The following is a 13,277-nucleotide window of genomic DNA, read 5'->3' as shown; positions in this document are numbered from 1 at the left end:
AGCTGGAGGAGGGACTTTGGAAGCAATTCAAACTATGCGACAAGCCCATTAGGAAAACATTTTTGCTATCACAAGTCAGCTGCTGGAGTTAGCCCTGGTCTCATCTCTGTGCTAAGAGGGGAAAAGGAGGGCACTTGCCCTCAGAACAGCTATTTCATCTTGCCTGCAAATTAAAAAGCTTCACACTGACATAGCTTATCCTTAGCTTTGTACCAATAGTTATCTTTGCAGGCCTGTAGAAAATAAAAAAAATAAAATTTAATGGAATCCCAAATTCCAGAATTAGTTCTACAACATGAACCCCCCAAAAATCCTAAAACCCACATACACAACCTCCTGTTGCCTGTATGCATATTTTCCTTATTAAACAGCTACTGAAGTAGAGAAACTAATCCATCAGAATCCTCCCCGGAACTCCTCTGGCTTTCTTGTCTTTTAGTATCATGAAAAACTTGAAGTGCAAACACACCATGCAGCAGAAGCTTGCAAACTTCCAGTCATGCTTAAACACACAGCTAATTCCATAGTTCACAAAGCTGTTCTTTCTTTTGTTACTTACTGCAGGAAGTGGAGGAGGAAGAGCAGGTGGCAAAGGAGCTTCCTCTTCTACTGGAGAACTGACCTCTGGCGTGGGACTGGGTGACTGCTCAGTGGAAGTAACTATAGCAGGATTGTTGTTGTTGTTGTCTTCGGTTGTCTCAGATGTTTGATTTGTGGTTTCAGTGCTTATCAGTTCCTCAGTAGCAGGAGAAGGTAATTCATTATCATTGGCATCTGATGAAGGGGGTGGCTCATCAGGAAGAGGAACTGTAGGTTGCACAGGAATAGGTTCTTCGATATTGCCATTGGTACTGGCGTTCCCATTGTCAACGTCAGCTAAGATGCCTATGAAGTCCTGTGGATTGCCTGGCTGATAAAAGGGAGCACTTTCTATTCCTCCAGCCAGAGTATTAAAGCGCTGATACAATAATTTTTGTATATTTGGTCCACTCGGGCCTTCTGGTTCAGTGATAGAGCTGCGTTTCTTCAGCGGCCTCGGAGCATTGGCCAGTTTTCTCCTCAGGGCCTCAAGGTCAGCATCACTCTGATACCGCAGGGGCGAATGCACAATAGGGGTGAGCTTAGTAGGGCTGAGAGGACGAGGAATGTTTTCCACATTGCTGTTTTCACTGGGGGGTGGAGCGTTTTCCAGCTCTTGATCTTTTTCAGAGACCTCAGGCTGAGGCTGAGGCTGTGGCTGTGAGGAAGTCTGGGCGGGCAAAGAACCGTGAAGGAATGGCAAGGGTGAGGGAGAGGTTGAACCAGACTGTAACACGGGTTTTCCATAAACTGAAGAAAAGAGAGATGGAAAACAGTGAAGAACTGCTCTCAAATTACAAATCGAAATATTTACAAATCAACTCTCTTGCTACTTGTTTGACATAACATAGAAAGCAAAAAATACTGTACTGGAAACTATCAACACAGAAAATACTTACTGTGTAAGTACACCTGTTGGTGATGCTGATGCTTCTTACAATTATAAGCTACAAGTATCATCTGGAATGTTTTTCCTCTTTCATGAGGAAACAGTAAGAGGAGAGAAACTGTCTTATCTAGACTGTTTTTTCAATTTAATTATGAAAGTATTGGTAGAGTAATCCAGGCTGTATTGTTCCAGTTGCATCTTGTTTTAAATAAAAGGTAAATCAATGCATACTTATAACCTCAAAAAATAGATAGAATAATTTTGCTGCTATGCTGCAGACAAAAATACTTTCCTCACAGATTTAGATGAGTTTTCGGAATTGATATGGAAAGTAAACTAAACCCAATAAGTAGATCTTATCAGTGCATTTCAAAGAAAAAAAATAAAACAAAAGATATTCTACCTGCTTTTACTGACTTATTTAAGGTATTGTACACAGCTTGTTGATAATTCTTTGGTGGCGTTGCTTGCTGAAGATACATGGAGTAGATGGAACTGGAGTTCACTGTCTGTGGCCCTTTCCTGGGAGACTGAGGTCTTGATCCTTTATCAGCTAGAAAAGGTCTGATTGCCACAGTCAAAGGGAGTTCTGGCCTGCCATCTCCTCCTGGGAACAAGGGGGGACCGGAGGGTTGGTAGGTGGGGCTGGGAGGTACCGAAATTCTCTGCTGGATCTGCTGCGAGGAGCTGGGCTGGTGCACGTTGCTGGGCGGCGGGAGGGGAACGGGCCTTTGCCGGTTTGCTATACTGGTGCCAGGCCTGGGCAGGCTGCCATCCTTCCTTCTTTCTAGAGAGTTTGTAGAACCTGTTCCCAAGGGAACTGGGCTGGGATAGGTCCCATAGTTTTGAGGCAACTGCTTGCTTACACCAGGAACTGTTGGCGGCACCTTCCCCAGGTCAAGACCCTATTAAGAAAAATAAATAGTATATACCATTTAATTAAATACTCACGTACAAGAACACTCCTCATTCACCAAAACACACTAACAATCTTGTGGGACAGCAGAGGAGTCAATACACACAATCTGTGTTTCTTCATCACTAGATATGATTCTACCTGAATTTATCACAGGGCCTCATCAAACCTCAGACAGAGCCCACTGTTTAAAGGCACCTTCAGCTGTAACACGTTCATATCAATACAGAACTATCTGCATACATGCAAAGCCTGAATAACTTGTTCTAAGGTTCTGGATCTCAGCGTTTAGTTGATAACATATCTGACAACATACAGTGCAATAACAGAGTTTACCAAAACTATTTAAAGACTGGATATACATTCTTTAAAGATTACAGAATTTATAAAGTACTAGAACAACAGTGCAGACAACACGAGTGGACTTGCTTAAGGATGGATTTAATGACTTCTTCTGTGAGATTTTTATGAGTGAAAAGAGTGCATTGAAAAAGTAATAATGTACACCAAGGAAAAAGATTAATAAAACCATGAGTTAGAAAAATAGGAAAGAGGAGGAGATGATTAAGAGAAGCAAAGAGAGAGAAAAGGGGAGACCAGATATGTAAAAGAAGAGGAAAGAATATGAACTATTGAAATTGAAAAGAAAAAATATAAATTTAATGTGATAAGAACAGAGAAGAACAAGAGGAATAGAAAGGTAATTTTCTTTATTATTTTTTAAATAATCAGAAGCAAGGAAACAATGTGTATCTAACTCATAGCTAAAGGTTCATAATTTCAGCAAAACAGATCTATAAATATATCACAGATGAAACCCACCAGCTTATCAGTACTTCCTAATGCTGAAGTTGGCAAAGGCTGGCTGGATATAGTTCCTTGTTTTAAAGCAGTATCCATGCTTGATTCTTTCCAGTCTGTGTTTGAGATCTGAGGGGGTTTTACCACAGGGGTTGAGCTCTGTTTAAGTAGTGGCCAATTTCCATCATTAGCTTGAAAACAGACAAAAATACTAGATTTAGGATAATCCATGAAAAGCATTGCAAACAAACAAAACAACATGTGAAATAGAATAGCTTAGATTACAACAGGATTAATTTGATTCTAGAAGTGAGATACATCATTATTAATGTTTGATTCAGAAATTAATCCTGAAAGCCAAATCCCTGCATATAATGTGCTGTTCATTACCCTCTGGCATTCAGATTGCACTGAAAATTTCTATAGAAAAAAAGATGGTTAAAATTTTGGCTTGAGTGTTGCATATTCTGCTGTTAGAAGGCAAACGAATTCAGAACAAAAGTCCTTACAGAAACACTTCATCAACACAATTCTCTGGGTACTATCCAGAGACACTGTCAAACTGTGGTCAATGTTAAGTCTACATAAGCTCCAAGTGGACCTATTCCAAATTTACACTATGGTTACTAGATTCATTTGCTCAAAACAGGATGTAAAAATTCCTTTCAGCAGCAGGGTGGAACAAAAGCACACATTCCTTTGCTGGAAGTGGTGGTTAACTTACCTTTTGTTTATCTTCGACATACTCACCTGATTAAAACTGCCCCAGAGATTTAATATTAAAAAAATGTATAAAGTCAATTGACAACATCAACTCAAGTATCAAGACACAAGTCATGGGCTTTTATCGTCATCATATGCAAAAAAATATGCATAGCTGCACGTAAACAGGCAGCAAATCCTTACTGAAGTCCTAGATGTATTGATATTTTATTAACTGTGCAAGATTATTTAGTTTCAGTTCTCTAAGTAAGCAAGAGTTTAAATAGCCTAATTAGATCTGGTTTATAGTAACTACATAGACCACGTGTTAGATCCTAAGGATTTGTTTTGCCTTTAAAAGATTAAGCTTCAGGTTTCTCTTCCTCTAAGGAGACCAGAGGTCATTTCTCCCTCCCTATGGCCTGTAATTATCTTAGTGGAGCACTTGAGATCAGTAAAGATGACATGTAACACAGAAATTTAACACATAACTTTACTAGAAGACAGCAGCTAAAATGGAAGGGGGTTGTGTGTGTATGTGAGGGGGGAGATGCACTGAGATTTCTAGACTCCATACTAAGTTAACATCAAATGAAAATCAGGTATTTAATGGCAAAGTTTCCCATTTCATTTCAGTTTTCAGCCCCTGGAACACAGAATAAGCAGGACTATTTCTAGAATTCTTTGCCATCCCCTGTTAAATATTGTGGATAGTGTCAGAATAAGCTGCATAGGAACATTCTAAGGACAGTGAATTTAACATCACCATTCTCTACTTTGTATCCATGAGCCTTACCCTCTTTCTTGAGTAGCCCTTGAAACAGGGTTAACACTTGCAAATGTTTACACTGACAACACAGTAGATAGTCCAGAAATCACTTCTCAGTGATTTCCCTGCAAACTTTCTCTGCAAACTGCCAGGAAGTAATGAGGCCCAGCTTCAGTACTGGCAACACCCAAGAACTGAAGCTGTTGTGGCTTTTGTTCGTTACTGGTTATAATGATCTGGTTATCAAGAGTGAGACCAAAAAAAGATAACTTTCTAAACACTTAGACCCTAAATAACGGCAAATTTTCCAACTGTGCACTGAATGAATATTTATTGCACAATATATGACATTCTGTAACTCCAGTAAGGTTACAGTTCAGTAAAACATTTGATCTGAAGATCAATAAAAGCTGTCATAACTGATTCATGCTAAACATGAAAGAATCTTGAGCCATAAGTTTAGTTATGATGAAAACACTTCCAGAAACAACAGCAGAAGTTACAACAAAGTTAATTATCTTATCTGCAAATTCAAGCCCACACTCTTCTAGATTGTAATCTCTGGAATTCCAAATGTCAGCACATTCATCCCCAAATTTTGAGATAACAGACTGGAAGTAAGTTCAGTCTCTCTCCTCTCTAACTTCACTGTGACGATGGTGAGACACTGGAACAGGTTGCTCTGAGAAGTTGTGGATGCTCCATCCCTAGAAGTGTTCAAGGCCAGGCTGGCTGGGGCTCTGAGCAACCTGGTCTAGTGGAAGGTGTCCCTGCCCATGGCAGGAGGGTTGGAACAGGATGATCTTCCGTGTCCCTTCCAATCAGCATTTTTCATGAGTGCACCTCTCAGGTACTCCCCCAACCCAAGCACTTCATGGAGCTGCTGCTGCTGCAATCTGCAAGTGCAGTGTATGGCACCAGAGGCTGCCTGATGGTGCTAAGGGGGGGCAACCAAACAGCATTTGCCTTCTGCCATCTTTGGCCAGACTAAACAGGCCTTGGGTGCTCTGTCCCATCTGCAACACTCTCCTGACAAGGTGTCCCCAGCTCCTGCTTCTCAGCCACCCCACAGCCATTCCAGCTAACTGGCTTTATTTTTTCCTGCACATGTACCCCTTCCCAGCCTCCTGTAAACCCAACACCTGCTGTATTTCAGCTTCACGTAAATAAGACGGTGACACGCAGACACAAAAGGTTTTGTATGTTTTCTCTGACTTTACCTAAAATTTTTGTAGGTCTGGATCCACGGTATTTACTACAGCAACTGAAGTCCACTCCAAGTATAACATTTTAGTCCAAAGGAAGGGAGCAAAATTTTACTATTGATTTGCACAGAGTGAGTTTTTATTGCAACTCTGCAGCCAGTGCAACAAGGATATTCAAAGTTTTTCACCAAGTAACTCAAACTAAGCCTATATGTTATATATCTATCCAATCTGAGACATATTAAAACATGCTTTGGTGATTACTCACAGATTTTCTAATAACATTTAGAGAATTGAGGTTTTTCACTGAAGAAAACTCATCCCTGGTGCACTGCTCCAGTACTCCTGGGGATGAATTTGCTGCAGATCTGTTTCTTTCAAAGATGAAAAGCAACTTCTCAACTATTTTACATTTCAACAGCATCTTCTGCCTGCCAGATCACAACACAGGTTCTAAAGATGCTGTTTAATATGCATCTGTATGCAAGAGCTCAGATGACCATATTAAAAACTGAGTTCTTAGCTAGCCAGAGATCTTCTACGGACTCACAGTGCTGGGTGTCAAACAGAGTAGGTGCCAGGCGGATGACATTGTGAACAGCAGACTGAAGAGAAGTGGGAGGTGATAGAATAGGATCCACTATTATGTCTAAATCAGAAACCTTCCAGGTGTCTGGAGATTTTTTCACACACCCACAGTCTGTCTCTACCGGGCACACCAAGGCAGATCCAGTTACACAGAAAAAGAAAGAAAAAAAGTGGTGGAAAAATTATAACAATGACAATGGAGAAAATCAGAACAGGAACACTCAGATAATGAGAAATAAAAGCATGACAGTTGAAACAAAGTCTCAATTTCTTTTCTTCCTGGTACTATATAAGCTTCTCCTTACATAAATCTATTTTACAGAACTTCATTCAAGTACCTTCAGAGTCAGTCCTAAGGCAGAATAATTACTTTTATAAAATCATAAAGTCCTGAGGTAGGTCTAGAAGTGGTATGTATATCTGGGGATGTTGATATTACAAAATTGTGAATTATTTTTTCATTGGTGAACTTAAAAGTTATGAATGTCCTTGTCCTTGTAGAAGTACAATCTGTATGTCTGAAAACAAAGCTGTTGCAAGTCTGCCTCTTGACCCCACAATTCAGTGTTTCCATGTTTTCCATAAAACCACAGTGATGTGTTTTTTTGTACAGCCTTTGAATATCTTTAGCTTATAAAGGTATTGTTAAATCACTAATATCAATGGAAAAGACTGGGGTCTCTTTTTAAGTTCTGTTTGGACAATTTCACTTCTTATCCTTGGGGTTTTTTGGGGGGCATTTCTGACGTTCTTTCCTACTGAGAGGTTCAGAGTGTCTTCCCTCCATCTCTTCCTCCCCATCTGGAAGCATGCTGCAAATTTTGCTGGAGTATTCAGTTTTAAGTACTTGAATGTATGTAAATATTGCAGAAGCTTTGGTCTACTGGTCATTCCTTACCTCATTTTTGATCTCTCCTAGGACACCAGGTAAACTAAGTCCTGTGGTTAGACCATTGGGATCATGCATTTTTATTTGTATCATGCATGTTTTCCTAGCTAACCATTTCTTAAGAATTCTGATTTTGCCAAGATGTGAGCAGAGAGGTGAAACTTGCCAGAATGGAGAACTTAAGGCATAAATATCATGACCTACTTTCTTCAGTTTCCAACGTAAATTTAATAATAATAGTAATAATAATAATAGTTATTGGAGACATGGGAGCCAATTTGGACAAAGTTCTAGGGAGTCCTCTGGAGGGGAAGCTTCTTCACCAAGTAAGGCAGAAACAAGTAAACAGCACCAATATTAAAGTTATTTCATTTCAGAAGTGCTTTAAGCATCACAAGTTCTCATAGCTGGAGTAAAAACCTCACAAAGTTTTATTCTGTTTCCTTATTTAGTCTCCTTCTGAGAAGTAATATTATTTTTACTTGCTCACTAACTTTGTTTTACTTGACAAAAAGCAACATATTGTGAGCAGTTGTTTATAATACAGTTTGCCACAAAGCTGATTTCATTATTATATCCAAACACCAGCTAATGGAAAAACCATTAAAAACACAACATACAATCTGTGAAGGAACATGTGCTCCCTTTTAGAGTGTAGCAGACAATAAAATTTCAAATAAAACATTCAACCTCGTAAGAAAAAATCATGGAAAGAGGCAAAAATATCACATACCAAATGATCGATCCAATTCCCAGAACAGGATCGAGACATCTAAAACCTGCCCCTTCCACTACAGAGATGATGTCAACACTGGGTCTTCTAAGATGACTCCTTTTCTTTATTACCCCTTTTCAAACCATACGTATTAATACACATCCCACAAGTACTTACCGGATTTTGATCTTCCATGTGTTGAGTTTGAAGCAATGGTGAGAGACTGTGGTTTAACTGGATCTACTGGTACAGCGTAAGTGCCAGCGCTTGGAACTTGGATGTAAGGTCCTACTGCTGCCACCCTTCCTGAAGCACTCAAGGATGACTGGGGTGATGAAGTTCCATTAATACGATTCAACTAAAACCAATCAGACAAATTGAAACGTGAATGCCCACTTAATCCAGGCCCTTGTGCACAGACAAGGATGTCTAAACTTACCAAGCACTGTAGCTAAAACGCATTAATAATTAAGTTATCATACTCCATGCTTCTACAAAAAGGTAAGAGTAGTAGAAAGCACAAATTTTATTCCTTAAAACCAGCACCTCGAAAACTATATTTCTTAGTCGCAGCACATACAACTCTTGCAGAAACCTTTATCTCTGTCAGGTCTCTTTCACTGCAACTTTTTTAGGGAAATGGTTTAAAATGAGTTCTTAAATTATCAAGTATTTATGTCGGCTTTTTTCTTTAAAAGCAATACCTCCAGGTAGGAATACATATGGAAATCCAGAACTGATGTCTCCAGTCCTTCCTTTTAAAGACAACTACTGTGACTAATTTTATCAGGCCACTTCTGTTTTTACCCATTTTCCATACTGTATTTTATAAAACCCAATTCTTTTATGCATTCCTGCTTTGAAACACAGTGCACAGTTCCTTCCTAGAAATATAAGCTGCTCTGATTTTTAATATATCTATCATTTTAATATGTCTGTGCCATAAAGAAAAATAAAAGGAAACATATTGTGTCTAACAGTTTTTGGATATCTATGGGAAACCTTAAAATATAGTTTTAAGAAGCCTGCTACTTTTAGCATAGGTTCTTTAGATGTAACTGTATTGCTTGACTGGGAAAAAGTGAGATTCTATGTAGTTTTTATAGGCCCTTGATATACTGAATTGTGGCCCTTTTAACAGTTTATCTTACAGGAATGTTTTCTTTTTGACGTGCCTCAACTTTTTTCTTGTACAGTCGTTCACGGAGCTCGTTGATTCGCTTGTCCATCATAGCCACCTCCATATTGCGTTTGTTCAGGAGTTCTTTCTGCTGCTGAAGCTTGGAGTTCTGCTCCTGGTTAAGCCTGTTACGGATCTTCAAAAAGCAAACAGGAAAAAAAAAAAAAGGAAAAAAAGCACTTGTTAGGACAGTTACTTCATTCTGTCTGTTGGCAAGTTGATTTTTAATACAGTGTTAAAAAACCCAAAGCAACTTGGATCAGCAACTTGTTCTGGCATCTCTAATTTATGCTTCCACACATCCTGTCAAGTTAGCATTTGCAACCAAAAACAACTCTTAGAAGAAAACAGCAAAAGAATGTCCTCAAAAAACCCTACTGGATGCCTATTAAATACATACAGATTGCATCCGTTTATAGGAAATGGATTGAGGAATTAGGCATAAAGATATTTCAGAACAGAATTCTACTGTGAAAAATTAAGTCACAGAAAATGTTTGCTAAAAGTTAGGTTTAACCAAGACAGTTTGTCTATCATGAAAACTAAGTGATGGAAAACATATCACAAAAATTATCCTATTGACTGTACTTCCAGTTCCACACAAAGCTTCTCGCTGTCTGGAAGGGAGGTTGACTGAACTGTGAGTGCAGGGACTGGGCACAGATTTTTCTCTCTGCATGGGGATTAAACTGAAACCTTCACAGCAGGTTTCCAGCAGATTAGAAGATGGATTACCTTTATAGTTTAAATCAACCATGACACTCTTTGTAATTATTTCTCTTGCTTTGCCATTGGCCTTTTTTCATACCTTCAATAACTCTGACATTGTCTCAGTGTTCCAATTTTCACGGTAATGTTACATGCAAAAGACACCTGAGGCAAATTTAAGTCTTGATAAACACATATGAGGTCATTGTGAAGCACAAGAGAAAAATCTTTATCTATTGAGCATCTCTGCACTTAGAAATACTCAAAAGCAGATATGCATTGTATAAATGGGGAAAGGGGAAAAAGAGAGAAAAAGGACCCTTAATACTAATCCATGATAACGGGATGGACTCATTTGCATGTTGTATTTGCTCATGTAAAGAAATGAGCTAGACTAATTTTGAAATTAAAATTAATTTAAAAATATTAAATAAATTAGAGCTGCTGCCTTGATCACAATAAAGTACATGAGTAAATTAAAAAGAGTTCTTAAAATCCTGATCTGCTAGCACACAAAATTTCAAATGTGAACTGAATATTTCATTACTCATGTGATAACTACAAAATAGAAAAGTACCAAAATTATTTTCTAAAACAATTTTTGATAGAAATTAACACAAATAATAGATTATGTGAACATTCAGTATTTCTGTAGTAGGGGCTGAAAAATGCCCTTCAGAACATTTGCACAGTTTGCATCATTATATGATAAAGAAACAAGAAAAACAGTTATAAAGCTAATGAAGTTCTTTTTGAAAAGGGTTATATGCCAGCTACAACTTCACACATTAAGAGCATTCCAATACAATACTTTTATGAGATGTAACGGAACCAAATGGCCACCCATAAGAGCAGTAATGCAACTTTTTAAAATCTGCAGTTACAATCCAAATAGCATCTTTCGGTTACTTACCTGTAGCTCTTGATACAACTTTTTTAATTCTACTGCCGCAGGCCCTGTCATCTGTCCATTGTAAGACTGAAACCCATTCAGTTTTCCTTTCCTTAAATCCTCCAGTTGCTGGGTAAGTTGATCCACTTTTAACACTGCAGCCTGCAGCTCCTGCTGCTTTTCCTGGAACATGGCACTTATATGCTCAATTTCAGTTGCTAAAATTAACAAGATAAAAATAACAAAAAAACAATTAAAGAAAGCAGAAGTTGTCAAGTTTTTAATTCTACAAGTACTAGAAAATACAACACACTAGCTTTAAATCTAGTATATGCAGGCAAATATGAAGTACATGTTGCAAATTTGCTAACACTGTAATATTTCCTTGTAGTTAGAGAGCACTTATTCTGATTTAATGTTTGACTACATAAAACAAACAAAAAGTTCTGCCATGTACAAATTTCATGGACACACAGCACCCCCTGTAAGACAAAAAACCCACATTCTATCTGAAATCCTGCTTCAATGCTATACTGACTAGCAATTGTAGCATTATTTGCCACTCATGCCGTGAACAGTAAACAAAATGAATTAAGAATTCCACATACACAGATTGCCATTCATGATCTTGCTGTAGTCCACTTGTCCTCTCATGGCACGGATTTTTTTCAGCTTTGTCTCCTGGGTTTCAACACGTTCTTTAAGTTTTTGGAGCTTTTCACTCTCAGAAACAGACTGCTGCTGCCGACGTTCCTGCTGCTTCAGGTAACGCAGACGTTGTTCCTGACAATATGAGGTTTTAGACAAGAGGTACCTGTTACCCATTTATTTAAAAAAACCGCAACATTTTAATGTAGAAAAACCTATCGCTACAATGAGGTTTTTACTTCCACAAATCAGAAAAGGTTGGATGTAGTTAAGATATGTGTCAGGCCTAGAAAAACTCTTTAACATCAAGTTAACAAAATCTGTTTCAGAGCAGAGATTCAAGATTTTCTTAGACCAAAAATATCATATTTACATACATATGCAAATGTAACCCTAGTTTGAACACTCATTCAAACACATCTGTGAAGCTTCCTCTGGTATTCCTTTCCTGACACTACTAACAGTTTTCTTGCTGTTGCAAAATAAATTTCCAGTGCTGTTATCCAGCTTCTCAAAGATGACAAAAATACGTCCAGCAGACCATTTTAAACAAGCTGCTGTAAGATAATGTTCCACTTCTAAATAACAGTCTTTCTGCTAGGCCCACAAAGAAAATTGTCCTTTTTTAATACTTTTCCACCAAGAAAGAACAACAGAATCATTAGGTTGATTCCTAGGTGGTCCAAGCATCCAAGGTATATTATGTATTACAACACACTTCAAACAATGTCAAAACCATTAAAGCCAGTCCCCACACTTGGATTCTTACATCTGGGAGACTTGGGAAATGTAATACATGAATATTTATGAATTGGGTATATTCTTACCTCACACCACTATTACTGCACTGGAGCGAATGAGCTGCTAAAGATGAGCACAGAGTCAAGCCTGGTCTGCCAAAGACCATGAAGGGGGCCAAACCAAAGTGACAAACCCTCACAGTATTTTTATAAAGACACACAGGTTGCTATAGTACCATTTACACCAAAAGACTGTGCATTGCCTAGCCTAAGATTATTTTGGTAAAATGGATTTCTCGAGCTATTTCTTGAGCTTATCTGAAATGAATTAGTGTGTTTTTCTCTCTCCATGAAACTTATGCTTGCATATGTTGAAGAAAATGGGTATTTATGATGATCTGTATATAATTATTACCTTAGCAACCAACATTTGCTGCTGATTTTCAATCTGCTGCTGTTGTCGGGCAGCCATATCTTGCAGTTCAGAAAGAGTGAGCTCAACACGTGGATTCCCAACCTGCAAACCAGAAAATTTTACATTAATGTGTTGATGTATATTAAGTGTTCTGATGATACAAGCTAATTCCCCACTCCTCAGAGGAAAGCTTAAGCCTCCTCCCTGGTCCTCAGAGGAAGAATAATGATGGACACCTATGAAAAAGAAACCTCAGAGCAGAGAGGAGGGACACAGACTGATTAGGGGCAGAAAAAGCAAAAAGTGAATGGAAGAAGAAAATACTAAGAGGTGAAACAAGAAGAAAAAAAAAGCTCTTATCCTACATTTAACGCTGCTCTGTTCAGATGTTTGCTAGCATTGGCACACAGTCCTGGTATGGCACATGAGAAACACATGCAAGGAGGTATTTTAAGCAGTACAGCAATCTGAAGCTTCTTTCCTTTTCTAACATTTTCAGTGTAACTGCCTTGGGAGCGTTAAGTGCTTGTTCACGTTATTTACCTAGTGCAGGACAAGACCATGTGAGAACCTTTATATAAAGGCTCACTAAGCTCACATCCAAAGATGGTGAAATTTCTGACATACTGGAGCATTTAAAG

At 38.4% G+C, this 13,277-nt stretch overlaps 1 protein-coding gene across 7 annotated transcripts in view; it reads right to left on the bottom strand.

The window, feature by feature from the left end:
• The window catches only part of PPP1R13B (protein phosphatase 1 regulatory subunit 13B), a 69,001-nt gene that overhangs the window by 5,621 nt on the left and 50,103 nt on the right, over positions 1–13,277 (bottom strand). For 4 of the 7 annotated variants that reach the window (XM_027887482.1, XM_027887484.1, XM_027887483.1 and 1 more), the window contains exons 5-13: positions 12,637–12,738; positions 11,442–11,616; positions 10,855–11,051; positions 9,205–9,369; positions 8,231–8,411; positions 6,412–6,567; positions 3,207–3,376; positions 1,872–2,373; positions 560–1,329 (exon numbers count right to left, since the gene is read on the bottom strand). In XM_027887482.1, the coding sequence (XP_027743283.1) occupies positions 560–1,329; positions 1,872–2,373; positions 3,207–3,376; positions 6,412–6,567; positions 8,231–8,411; positions 9,205–9,369; positions 10,855–11,051; positions 11,442–11,616; positions 12,637–12,738 (2,418 nt within the window). The remainder of the gene's footprint in view (positions 1–559; positions 1,330–1,871; positions 2,374–3,206; positions 3,377–6,411; positions 6,568–8,230; positions 8,412–9,204; positions 9,370–10,854; positions 11,052–11,441; positions 11,617–12,636; positions 12,739–13,277) is intronic. The other 3 variants (XM_027887481.1, XM_027887486.1, XM_027887485.1) reach the window with 3 other exon arrangements.

The sequence above is a fragment of the Empidonax traillii genome, unplaced genomic scaffold (genome assembly GCF_003031625.1).
Source record: "Empidonax traillii isolate 1590-97213 ecotype Southwest subspecies unplaced genomic scaffold, ASM303162v1 scaffold213:size761030, whole genome shotgun sequence".
Classification (NCBI taxonomy): domain Eukaryota; kingdom Metazoa; phylum Chordata; class Aves; order Passeriformes; family Tyrannidae; genus Empidonax; species Empidonax traillii.
This window is presented reverse-complemented; position numbering and strand designations above follow the sequence as displayed.